At 47.0% G+C, this 13341-nt stretch overlaps 1 protein-coding gene across 1 annotated transcript in view; it reads left to right on the top strand.

Moving 5' to 3' along the window:
- GPR158 (G protein-coupled receptor 158) overlaps positions 1-13341 on the top strand; it is a 214895-nt gene that overhangs the window by 114658 nt on the left and 86896 nt on the right. The window contains exon 5 of the mRNA XM_064162477.1: positions 523-591. Within this exon, the coding sequence (XP_064018547.1) occupies positions 523-591 (69 nt within the window). The remainder of the gene's footprint in view (positions 1-522; positions 592-13341) is intronic.

Here is a 13341-nt window from a genome sequence, read left to right as displayed (position 1 = left end):
GCATCCCTGTGGAAGCATTATGCTGTCAAGAGTCTTCTGAAAAGAGCCCAGCTTGTAAATGGCAAGCAGAGAGAATTTTCACTGAATCCTGGAGTGGTTTGAGTTGGGAGGGACCATGAAGATCATCTCATTCCAAAACCCCTGCCACAGAGAGGGACACTTCCACTAAACCCTGCTGCTCAGACCCTGTCCAGCCTGGCCTTGAATACCTGCAGCAAAGCACCAGCCACAACCTCCCTGAGCAACCCATTCCAGTGTCTCACCAGCCTCATTGTCAAGAATTTCTTGCTAATCTCCAGTCTAAATCTGCCCTCCTCAAGCTTCAATCCATTCCCTCTCACTCTGTCGCTAGAAGCCTTTATCAAAAGCCCCTCCTCAGCTCTCCTCTGGCCCCTTTCAGTTACTGGAAGGCTGCTCTAAGGTCTCCCAGGAGCCTTCTCTTCTCCACTCTGAACAACCTCAACTCTCCCAGCCTGTCCCCATTGTATTTTCTAATATTCTGTGTTGTTTTTTGTCTCGTAGAGTATCAGAGCTTCGGGGCTGGTGCTGTTGGAAACCATTCTTTTTGGATCACTTCTTCTGTACTTCCCGGTAAGTCAAACAAGAACTTTTGGCTTTGGTTGTTTGTTTTTCTCTTTTTATGGTATCCTTGTTTTTAAATAACCATTGTGTGAGTCAGCATGGTGAAAATAGAAGTGTTGCAACTATTTCTGTGCTGTATATTATGTCATTTATGTAATGATTGGTTTAATCTGGCTTTAAAATGTGCTGTGTTCTGTAAATATCCTTCAGAACACTTGGATGTTTTAACCAGATTTGCTGTAATTCTCCATTTGTAGCTTAGGGAATTTTCCAGTGGTCTTCATTTGGAAGTTTTCAGATGTTCTGGGTTTTAAGCTGAGTTTTTGCTTTCAAAGACAAGACCTCTCTGAACTGTGTTACGGGAAGAATATGCAGAGTTTGCGAAAGGAAGACACTGATTATGCTAAGGTTTTCTCCAGAACACAGTAGAAAGGGCAGGAATTATTTCAGTGTATTACAGGCATGTATTTTGATGTTTCTGAAGCTCTGTGACATTTAGATTCAAGATGAGGAAGAAACTTTTCCCCATGAGGGTGGTCGGTCAGTGCGACAGGTTGCCCTGAAAAGATGCAGAGGCTCCAAGCCTGGAAATGACAGAATCACAGAAACATTCTGGTTGGAAAAGACTCCCAAGGATCAAGTCCAAACATTATCCCTACCCCACAAAGTTCACCCTTAAATCATATCCTCAAGCACCAATCCAGACAACTTTTAAACACATCCAGGGCTGGTGACTCCACCACCTCCCTGGGCAGCTCATTCCAGTGCCTGACCACTCTTGCTGGGAAAAATGTTTCCTTATGTCCACTCTAAACCTACCCAGTGGCAGCTTGAGGCCATTTTCTCTTGTTCCTTCACTTATTATCTGTGAGTAGAATCCAGCAGCAGCCTCTCTTAACATCCTTTCAGGCAGCTATAGACAGCCATGAGGTCTCCTCTGAGCCTCCTCTTTTTCAAACTAACCATCCCCAGCTCCCTCAGTCGCTCTTTGTAATATTTATTCTCTAGACTCTTCCCCAGCTTCCTTGCTCTCCTCTGCACTGGCTCCAGCACCTCCACATCCCTCTTGTAGTGAGGTCCCCAAAACTGAATATAATACTCGAGTTGTGGCCTCACCAGAGCAGAGTTCAAGGGCACAGTCACCTCCCTACTCCTGCTGGACACCACATTTCAAATCGAAGCCAGGATGTCTTTGCTACCTGGGCACACTGCTTGCTCATATTGTGTTAGTTGTTACAACAATGTTCAAAGTCAGGTTGGACAGGGACTTGAGCAGTCTGGTCTAGTAGGAAATGTCCCTGCCCAAGGCAGGGACTTGGATCTAGATGATCTTCAAGGTCCTTTCTAGCCCAAACCATTCATGAGCCTGTGTGTTTGGGAAATGAGATGGTGTTAGCCTTCTACTGTAAGTGGGGCAAAAGAAATAATTTCTTAGTTGCATGGAGAATGTATTGTGAAACTGAGAAAATATAGATCCTTTCTCTCTTCAAAAGGCCCAGAAAACCTGAGTTTGTTAATTGCCACTTACACCAGGTAGAGCAAGCAGAGAAAGTAAGGTATCAGTGTGAGCTGGATGATGCTGATACCAAGAATCAGAGGAGGTATGGGCTGGATGTTAGGAGGAAATTGTTGGCAGAGAGAGTGATTGGCATTGGAATGGGCTGCCCAGGGAGGTGGTGGAGTCACCATCCCTGGAGGTGTTCAAGCAAAGCCTGGCTGAGGCACTTAGTGCCATGGTCTGGTTGACTGGATAGAGCTGGGTGCTAGGTTGGACTGGACTTGGTGATCCCTTCCAACCTGGTTGATTCTATGATTCTATGAAAGGGATCAGGAGATGGAGCCAAAGATGGAGTGGTGGATTATTTAGAAGTGTCTATATGTTCTTTCTTTTCCCTCAGCAGTCAGAATCTTCTGTGCTTTTACAGGCCATCACATAGTCACTTAGAGACTAGCTGGAAAACAAAGCTCCTTAGCAAGTGCAGACCAAGCAGTAAATAAACTGTAGTTGATTGAGGTGTGAAGAATACTACAACAAATAGAGATCCCTGTGGGATTTTGATACGTTAGTGTTTTGAGTCCCGTGGGCCTCTCAAGATCTACAGAAGTGTGTGCATTTCTGGAATATTCTGTGTGGTTTTTCATCTCTCACTCGGCAGTTGTCAGGAAGGAAGAAGTTTTGAGTTACTCCATATCGTGCAGATGCTTTTTGCAACTCAGAGTACCTCTCCCCAGGGTTTTCAGAGCTTCCTTCGTATTCTTTTCCTTCAGCAGAACAGAAAGGCCATGCACTGCTTCCTCTGCTGGTGCACAGTGCTGTGAAGCATGGACAGAAAAGCACATCACAGAGTTTCATTTCCATGGCTTTCCCAAGGAACCATGGAGCTATGCAGTGGCTTCTCTAGGCAGGCTCTTTGTAAGAACCAGACAATGTACAGCCTCATCTCCAAAGCATGCTAGAAGCCTCACCACAGCTCCTGCTGCTCACCTCTCATTGATTGTTCATTTTCTTTCCCAGTTCTTCTCTTGACTCTCCAATCATTGCATTTTATAAGGATGAATGTCCTTTGATGGTTGTTTTATCTTCAAGCTTCAGATGCTCAGTATCAGGGGAAAAAAAACCTTCTGTCAAGTAGCAGCCATCCACAACCTTTACATGCAGAGAAGAGAAGCAAGGAAGAGGAGCTTGGAGGGAAGAGTTTGATAACCAAAGCAGCCCCTCAGCTTTTTGCTGGTGTTTAAATATTTGCCTTATTTTCCTGGTGTTAAATGTGCAGCAAGTACAAAGTGATAGTTTGGCATCTTCTATAGAAAAATGTTGTGCTGAAAATTCCTGAACCCCCTGGTTCTCAGCTGGGAGGTAGACACCTGAGCACAGCTTGCCCTTCTCTGCACACTTCTTTCTCATCCTGTATAAAACTGGTCACCAAGAACCCGTTCTGTCAGAAACAGGGCATGGAGTCAGTCATCAGCAAGTTTGCAGATGACACTAAGCTGGGGGCAGATGTGGCTGGGTTGGAGGGCAGAAGGGCTCTGCAGCGGGACCTTGACTGCCTGGACAGATGGGCAGAGTCCAAGGGGATGGCATTCAATAGCTCCAAGTGCAGGGTGCTGCACTTTGGCCACAGCAACCCCATGCAGAGATACAGGCTGGGGTCAGAGTGGCTGGAGAGCAGCCAGACAGAGAGGGATCTGGGAGTGCTGATTGATACCCGCCTGAACATGAGCCAGCAGTGTGCCCAGGTGGCCAAGAGAGCCAGTGGCATCCTGGCCTGCATCAGGAATGGTGTGGTCAGCAGGAGCAGGGAGGTCATTCTGCCTCTGTGCTCTGCACTGGTTAGACCACACCTTGAGTGCTGTGTTCAGTTCTGGGCCCCCCAGTTTAGGAGGGACATTGAGATGCTTGAGCGTGTCCAGAGAAGGGCAACGAGGCTGGGGAGAGGCCTTGAGCACAGCCCTACGAGGAGAGGCTGAGGGAGCTGGGATTGGTTAGCCTGGAGAAGAGGAGGCTCAGGGGTGACCTCATTGCTGTCTACAACTACCTGAGGGGTGGTTGTGGCCAGGAGGAGGTTGCTCTCTTCTCTCAGGTGGCCAGCACCAGAACAAGAGGACACAGCCTCAGGCTGTGCCAGGGGAGATTTAGGCTGGAGGTGAGGAGAAAGTTCTTCCCTGAGAGAGTCATTGGACACTGGAATGGGCTGCCCGGGGAGGTGATGGAGTCGCCGTCCCTGGAGCTGTTCAAGGCAGGACTGGACGTGGCACTTGGTGCCATGGTCTAGCCTTGAGCTCTGTGGTAAAGGGTTATGAGGTCTCTTCCAACCTTGGTGATACTGTGAAACCAATATGCAAAGTGTGCAGCCTGCCTTCTCTCTTGCAGTGGTTTTATGCTCCCACACACTTTGCTGGGGCTCTCTTTCTATCTCGCACAGGGAATTATTAGTCAGGCTGCTACTCCTACAGCCTGAAACAACAAAAAAGAGGGAAATGTTGTTGTTTCTGTTTCCAAGGTCTTAGGGGAAAGCATCTAGAGGCTGTGGTGGTGGGAGGTCGTATTAGTGTTCAGACAAAGAAATTATTCCTGATGTTATATGCTGGGTTGAGGCTAATTGGGATGTTTTAATGAGAGGAATTAGATCATTGGCTGTGAAAAGAAAATGATATTGATGTCTGCATCACTTCGGTTCTGCTGAGAGATACAAAACCAAGAAACATAAACAAAGTAAGTCAGTGTCTCTGGCTGCTGCTGCTGCAGTAACTGTGCCACACCAAGCTGTGTGGCACAGTCGACTTGCTAGGGGGTAGGGATCCATCCAGAGGGACCTGAACAAGCTGGAGAGGTGTGCCCAGGTCAACCTCATGACATTCAACAAGGCCAAATGTAAGGTCCTGCACTTGGATGGGTGCAATCCCAAGTACAACTCCAGGCTGGGTGGGGAATGGCTGAGAGCAGCCCTGAGATTAAAGGCCCTGGGGGTCTGGAGTGATGAAAAGCTCAACAGGAGCCTGCAGTGTGAGTGCAGCCCAGACAGCAACCCTGTGCTGGGCTGCAGCAAGAGCAGTGTGGGCAGCAGGGCAAGGGAGGGGACTATCGACAGGGTCTTATAATGACAGGACAAGGAGGAATGGGTTTAAATTGGCAGAGGGGAGATTGAAACTGGATGTTAGGAGGAAGTTATTTGCAGTGAGGGTGGTGAGACACTAGCACAGGTTGCCCAGGGAGGTTGTGGAGCACAGCATCACCCAATGTGATCTTTGATCACATTGGGTGATGCTGTGCTCCACAACCTCCCTGGAGGTGTTCAAGGCCAGATTGGATGAGGCCTTGAATGACCTGTTCTAGTGGGAGGTGTCCCTGCCTATGGCAGAGGCTTGGAACTAGATCTCTGAGCTCCCTTCCAGCTTAAACCATTCTATAATTCTAACTATCTCTACCTGAACCTGTGTAACCCCAACCAACCATTCTGCTTCTAACTCCTTATCTGGCAATCTCACCCCTGCAGAGAAGACTTCTGCTATAAGGGTGGGGGTGGAAAGGAGGGGAGTTAGTTTGAAAGCCCTCCTGGGGGTTCTGCTGTTCAGGAGGGGTTTGGTACTGCTGCATTACTTTTAACTTGTATATGGTTGTATACAGTTACAAATATCTGTATATAAACCAGAGGCTGGGCGTAACAGAGGGGTGCAGGAGTTCAGTGTCTGTGCCCTGCAGTGCACTGCAAGGGAGATGTCATCCACTGCTGATCCCCGGCAAGACAGCAGAACCACAGAAGCAGGAAGGCTGTAAAGCATGCCCAGAGAGATGAGATCTTTGAGAAAGAAAAGCCAGTGTTTCTGCACACTGTGAATTATGGGATGTGTGTCCCTGCCATGTGAACTGTTGACATTTTGCTGTGCATGGGCAGTATCGAAGTGCCTGGAAAATAAATCTTACAAAGAGTGACTGAGGGAGCTGGGAATGGTTAGCTTGAGGAAGAGGAGGCTGAAGGGAGACCTCATGACTGTCTACAGCTACCTGAAAGGAGGTTGTGGAGAGGCTGCTGCTGGTCTCTCCTCACAGGTAGTGATAGAACAAGAGGGAATAGCCTCAAGCTGCCACTGGCTGGATTTAGACTGGATATCAGGAAACATTTTTTCCCAGCAAGAGTGGTCAGGCATTGGAATGAGCTGCCCAGGGAGGTAGTGGAGTCACCAACCCTGGGTGCATTTAAAAGTCATTTGGATGTGGTGGTTAAGGATATGGTTTAAGGGTGAACTTTGTAGGGTAGGGATAATGGTTGGACTTGGTGATCCTGGGGGGTCTTTTCCAACCAGAATGTTTCTGTGGTTCTGTCTGCTCACCTGCTCATCGACTGGAAAAGTAGCACAGAGCAAAGCAAGGTGGAGTGAGAAAGGAAGAAAACCCAAGCTCTGGATGGAAAGCCTTGTTTGCACCAAGTGATGTTCACACACATCTTCCTTCATAGCAAAGTGTAGAGCACAGCTTATCAATTATCACGTTGGCACTAAGCCACCAACCTGCAAAGCAGATCTACTTTCTCTGGGTCACATCCATTGTTTGTTTACTTGTTCCTGTTACTTGGAAAGTTTAGTTGTTTCTGAAAAGAATTGGGCATATTGTCTAACTCAGTGACCTGGTTAAAGACTTGGTAATATGAGCAGCAGCTTTTTGGGTTGGTCCCCATTTTATGATAGAGGAGTGCATTAGAACTTTAAGCCTAATCAATATAGATCTCACCTCATAGACATGAACTAGGCTGCGTTTTCTACAGCTAGCATGAAATGCAAGTTAAAATGTGGAATGGTGTTCAACTGTTTGGGCCAGACAAGCATCACTGCAGTGAGGTGTTCTTCTTTGGGGCTGTTTCCCTTTAGTATCATCCCTTCTGTTGTGGTACAACCAGAAAGCTTTACTTCCCTGCTCAACTAAGTACAAAATAACACAGCTTGCCTTAATGTGCGCACAACAACATGAAATGAAGTGACAGCATTTCAGTTCTAAATAACTCAGATCTCTTCATTTAAGGATTCAGTGCAAAATTACATTCTGATTTTTAAAAAAATTTAAATCCCTTTAGGTTTTCTCAACACTGCTTTGAGTCTCTTGCATCTTTCTGCTGCTCTACCCCTCCCTAGTTCTTGCTTTTTCTAGATCCATTCACTCAGCTGGTCTTGAATTGTTTTGAGAGCCTTCAGCACACAAATTTCTCTGTGTCCAGAAGGGTTTCATTGCATCTCTGACTTTCCCTACCCTCCAATTAAATGGAAACCAAAACTTACTTTGTTACATAGCTTAATTTGTTTCACTAATTGTCCTTGTTTTCATGTCTACATGCAGTGATCTATTCATAGCGTGGCAGCATTAATTGAAAAATAATATCATGGGCCAGCTGCCTTTGGTGAGCAAAACGGCTGTTAGATGCCCTTCTAACCAATCAGGAAATGCAAATGATGGTCTCCACCAAAATCCATTATTCAAATTATGCTTTACTGGTGACAACACACTGAGCTTTCCTGAGTGAGAAGCATGCAGATGAGTTTTGTCTATTGCAAATGCGTAGTTGTTGGGCAGCTCTTGTCTCTCAGGCTCTCTGTGTTGTGCTCTCTGTGTGTGTCTCTGTGCTGTGTTCACAGGACACCTCAAGCTGCAAGAGACCTCTAAAAGCTTCTAGTCTAAGCTTCTGTGCAAAGGAGGGCCAGCTGTCAGACTAGCTGTATCACAAAACCTTCGAGTTTGGAAGGCACCTCCAGTGATCATCGAGCCCAACCTCCCTGCCAAGGCAGGTTACTAAGGGCTGTAGCCAGATAGGTCTTAAAAACCTGAAGGACAGAGACCACCCGAGCAGGCAGTGTGCAGGCACGAGGTAAAATCACATAGGTGTGGGGTTTGAGTCGTGTGATGAAACATGTGATGTGTTGGAACAGGTAGGCAAGGCCAGCAGTGCACACTTGCATCCCAGAAGCCCAGACACGACCTGAGCTGCACCAAAACAAGTGTGGCCAGCAGGTGGAGAGAGGTGATCCTGCCGCTCTGCCCTGGTGACACCTCACCTGGAGTACTGTGCTTTGGGGCACCCAAACCAAGGAAGACATGGACCAGCTGGAGTGGGTCCAGAGGTGGTCACAAAGGTGATCAGAGGGCTGGAGCACCTCTCCTATGAAGACAGGCAGAGGAAGTTCATCCTGGAGAAGAGAAGGCTCTGGGGAGACCCTTCCAGTACCTGAAGGGGCCTGAAGGAAGGCTGGAGAGGGACTGTTTAGAAGGGCCTGTGGTGATAGGATGAGGGGCAGTGGTTTGAAACTGGAGCAGGGCAGGTTTAGGTTGGACATAAGCAGAAAGTTCATTACAGTGAGAGCAGTGAGATACTGGAACAGGTTTCCCACTGATGTGGTGATGGACATTCAAGATCAAACTTGCTGTGGCCCTGAGCAATCTGATCTAGTTGGAGATACCCTTACTTACTGCATGGGGAGGTGGACAAGGTGACCTTTGAGGGTCCCTTCCAACCCAGTGCATTCTATGATCCTTTCTAGTGGGGTTTACAAAGGACAGGCTGCAGCTAGGTCAGTGCAGGTGCAGGTACTGCTGTCGCTGCTCTTTCACATCTGGGACACTGCCTGGCAATACCAAGACAAAACCCAATCTCCTCCTTCCACGGATCCAGAGGTGCAGCACAGGATGGTAGGAGGGAAGGTTATTTGTGCTACTCTGGAAGCTTTTTTGGGAACTGAGCTTGAAGGGCACTTTTGTCAGAATCTAGGTTCACTGAACCACCACGTACATGTGCAGGCAGGGCTTGAGAGCTGCAGGGAAAAGGGCAGCAGGCAGTGACCTGAACCAGCTGCCACACTGGGTTTTTGTTGACCTTTGTATTTTAAGTGGCTGTCTTGCAGAGAACTTGCTTGGTGCAGTCTTGTCAGCCCTTCATTCAGGGAAATTAATCTTGTGGTGAGGGGAGCAGGGCAAGAGCTTGTGGCCTTTTATTTTCACTTGTAATTCCACTGAAGTAACTCAGATGAGAGCCCTTACTTGCACATCCAAGAACATGTAGATGAAGAATCACAGAATGTCAGGGGCTGGAAGTGACCTCAAACGATCATCCAGTTCAAACCCCCCACCCTGCCTCAGCAGGATCACCTATACCAGATCTAAAGACCATACATGAACATCTTCTTCTCAAAGCCATGATATAAAATGAGACCACAACCCCAAAAAACAACACACAACGTTCAACCAGGGCTTTCCCACTTCTTGTGGTAGAGTGACAGCAGAAGCATGGTGCACAAATGAAAAGTCTGCTGTGTTTGAAGGAGAAAAAGGGTGAGGAGCTCTTTTCTGGTCAGAGAAGGAATTAGCACCCAAAAATTAGCAAGAGGTGGAATTGTGGGTGCCTTGATATGGAGGAGAATTGTGCTGACAGGATTCTTGGTGTGCTACCTACTAGTGCCTGGAACCATATTGTTATAATTCATCCTCCTTGCCCTGCTCTAAAGGTAAATAGTTAGGGGCTTGGCCAGCACTTGAGCAGGAGACCACAGCGGTGCCATGTGCAGGCTGAGGAATTACTGGTGGATAAAAAATATCATTAGTAACAGTCTTCAACAGAACAGGAACAAAAGTGTCCTGGACAGGCTGGAGAGCTGAGTGAAGAGGAGCCAAAGGAGGCTCAACAAGGACAAGTGCAGAGTCCTGCATCTGGGAAGGTATAATAAACTGCACCAGTACAGGCTGTGAGGTGATCTGATGGAGAGGAGCTCCCAGGAGAAGGACCTGGGAGTCCTGGAGGACAAGAAGGTCTCCATGGGACAGCAGTGTGCCCTGTGGATAAGGTCAGTGGGATCCTGGGGTGCATTAAGAGGAGTGTGTCTAGCAGAGTGAGGGAGGTTCTCCTGTTCCTCTACTCTGCCCTAGTGAGACCTCACCTGGAATACTGTGTTCAGTTTTGGGCTCCCCAGTTCAGGAGGGACAGGGATCTACTTGAAAGAGTCCAGTGGAGGGCTACAAGGATGATGAAGAGACTGGAGCACTGCCTGGAGAGGAAAGGCTGAGAGGCCTGGGGCTGGTTAGTCTGAAGAGAAGGCTGGAAGGGGATCTAATGAATGTCTATAAATGTCTGAGGGCTGGGAGGCAGGAAGAAACAGACAGAGACAGCTTCTACTCACTTGTGCCCTGGCATAGGCCAAGGGGCAATGGATGTAAACTACAGCACAGGAAGTTCCACCTCAGCATGAGGAGAAACATCTTTGCTGTAAGGGTCATAGAGCACTGGCACAGGCTTCTCAGAGACATTGTGGAGTCTCCTTCTCTGAGACTTTCAAGCCTCATCTGTGTTCCTGTGTGACCTGCACTAGATTCTGTGGTCCTGCTCTGGCAGGGGGGTTGGACTCAATGATCTATGGAGGTCCCTTCAACCCCTAACATCCTGTGATCCTGTGTAATTATGTTCATTATTTGGTATAATTCTTGTTGGATCTCAGTGGCATAGTAGTTAGAAAGACTAGGAATATTTTTCTTGGTCAAAAAACAGTTGGATGCTCACTTTGACCACTGGGCAAGTGAACTGAGTTGATAAAGCATCATGTTTCAGGATATATTCAAATTCTACTGTAGTGAATTGGTTGTATGAAAAAACAAATCAGCATAGAATTGTAGAATCAACCAGGTTGGAAGACACCTCCAGGCTCATCCAGTCCAGCCTAGCACCCAGCCCTGTCCAATCAACCAGACCATGGCACTAAGTGCCTAAGCCAGGCTTTTCTTGAACACCTCCCTTCAGGGAGTTGTAGACAACAGTGAGGTTACTCCTGAGCCTCCTCTTCTGCAAGCTGCACACCCACAGGTCCCTCAGCCTCTTCTCACAGGGCTGTGCTCCAGGCCCCTCACCAGCTTCATTGCCTTTCTCTGGTCACCTTCCAGCACCTCAACATCTCTCTTGAATTGAAGAGCCCAAAACTGGACACAGCACTCAAGGTCTGGCCTGGCCAGTGTTGAGTCCAGGGGCAGAATAATCTCCCTTGTCCTGCTGGCCACACTGTTCCTGAGCCAGGAAAAGAGGCTTTCTGATATATGAGTCCAGAGTAGAGATGTGGTGGAACTTTTACAGGAAATACTAGGGGAAATCATGTTACTAAAGTGTAACACTAAGGAAACAATACATTTTGATTATGCAGATGAGCCAGGATTGAACTGTTCCAGAAAGGAAAAACAATAACAGTTGTAGTTAGCATTTTACATATTCTCAGTAGGGCATAGTCCTGGCATCAGTGATTTAATTTCATTTATTAGAATCCAAGTGCGTTGGTGGGAGATAAATTTCAGTCATTCCTTTTCACCTCCCCAAATGTCTTTCAGTAAAAGAAAAACTTACTTGCTGTGAGAGTGCAGGAGCACTGGAACAGGCTGTCTAGAGAGCTTGTGGAGTCTCCTTCTCTGGAGACTCTCAAACCCATCTGGATGTTCCTGTGCAACCTTGCTTTAGCAGTGGGCTTGGACTGGCTGATCTCCAGAGGTGCCTGCCAACCCTGTGAATCTGTGAAAGCTGGGAGCATGCTCTTGTTTTACACCAAATGTCTTTTCTGCTTCTTTATTCACACTTTCACCCTGAGACCCAAGGAGCAACACCTGTAGTCAGGTCCAAGGCCTGTAGCTTGCCCTGCAAACTTGATGAGCTTGCTGGACTCAGCTGTTGCCTGCTTCCTTAGTGCAGGGTTGCTGCGATCTGCATCTAGAAGACTCTGAAGCAAGCTGAATGCAGAAGCAGGTCATGCCTCAGGAAGGCTTGACTTAGATAATCTGATGTTACCAAGCTGTTTCTGATAAGAAATTGAGTGCAGGTGTAACCCAGTGCTGTCAGAGTGAAACAGGCAGTGTGATAACTCACCAAAGCTGAGATATTAAAGGTAAGGCATAGACTGGTCTAATATGTACATCTGAGTGATAAAACATGATCATCTTACCTGTCACCCCTGTCACTTGGCAGAGTACTCTGCATTCACCACAGAGAGAGGGGACAGCAGAGTCTCCATCTCACACACTCTTCACTGTGAATAATACAGGAGCTGAAATACTGAAATACACTTTTTTCCCCCTCCCTCAGATCTTCTCAGTCCCTCTTCTTTTATGTATGAGTGCATTAGGTATTGCTTCTCTACTGAGAGTTTAAGTGTTGTACCATGGAGTTAATAATCAGGAGAGATGAGGAATCCAATGCATTGCAAGGGAGAGAAAGAAAAGTTAATGGTAGTGGAAGAGATCCTTAAGAAAGTTTTCATCCATCAGAGATCGCTCTCTTACATGCTGAGAATCAAGAAGATGCAGGCAATGGTATCTTGCAGTTTATAATACCAAGCACCAGACATTATTAATCAGTTTACAGGCAAAATGATCTGATGACTGCTGAAATCTTTGCACTGGAAAATCCTTACAGCATGGTAGTGATAGTGGAAAGTTCTCCTTGCTGTGTGGCACTCTTAAACTTCTCATTTCTTAACACTGGGTTAAGAGATTAGTGGGATTTAAGTCAATGCTTTTACTCACCCCACCCCAAACTACTTGCCACCTGATGTAAGAAAGAAATCAGCTTTTTACATGTAGAGAGGAGCTGGGAAAAGTGATAGAAACACTTAGAAGAGCAGAGACAAGTTCACAACATAATATACAAGTTGCAATATAAAATGATCCAAACACATCACCAAGTACTAGTGTGTAAGGCACACTGTCTGTCCTCTACTGTTGATAATTATTAATAGAGGCATCTGACAGAAATGTTCCAAGTTTAATTTACCAGCATTGAAACAAAAATGTGAAGAATTAGTGGTCGACAGGCTAAATGTTCACCACAAAGCTAACCAGATTGAGTTCTGCAATGAGATGTTCAAAAGAGTAGCACCTGGGTCTAAATCTGCACCCCATCAAGTAGACAGTGATGAGACTTCTGTTCTGAGGACTAACAGTAGTGCTAAGGGTGGACCAGATGATGATTAATCTCATAAACCTCAGCTTTTGCCTGTGTATTACAAACCCTGGTTTATTGCATATGACTCTGGATATTGGGAAGAAGTTCACAGAATCATAGAGTCAAGCAGGTTGGAAGAGACCTCCAAGATCATCCAGGCCAACCTAGCACCCAGCCCTGGCCAGTCAACCAGACCATGGCACTAAGTACCTCAGCCAGGCTTTTCTTCAACACCCCCAGGGACAGCAACTCCACCACCACCCTGGGCAGCCCATTCCAATGCCAATCACTCTCTCTGCCAACAACTTCCTCC

Source organism: Pogoniulus pusillus, chromosome 23, assembly GCF_015220805.1.
Source record: "Pogoniulus pusillus isolate bPogPus1 chromosome 23, bPogPus1.pri, whole genome shotgun sequence".
Classification (NCBI taxonomy): Eukaryota; Metazoa; Chordata; class Aves; order Piciformes; family Lybiidae; genus Pogoniulus; species Pogoniulus pusillus.
Note: the sequence above shows the minus strand (reverse complement) of the source record. Positions and strands in the feature narration are given on the sequence as shown.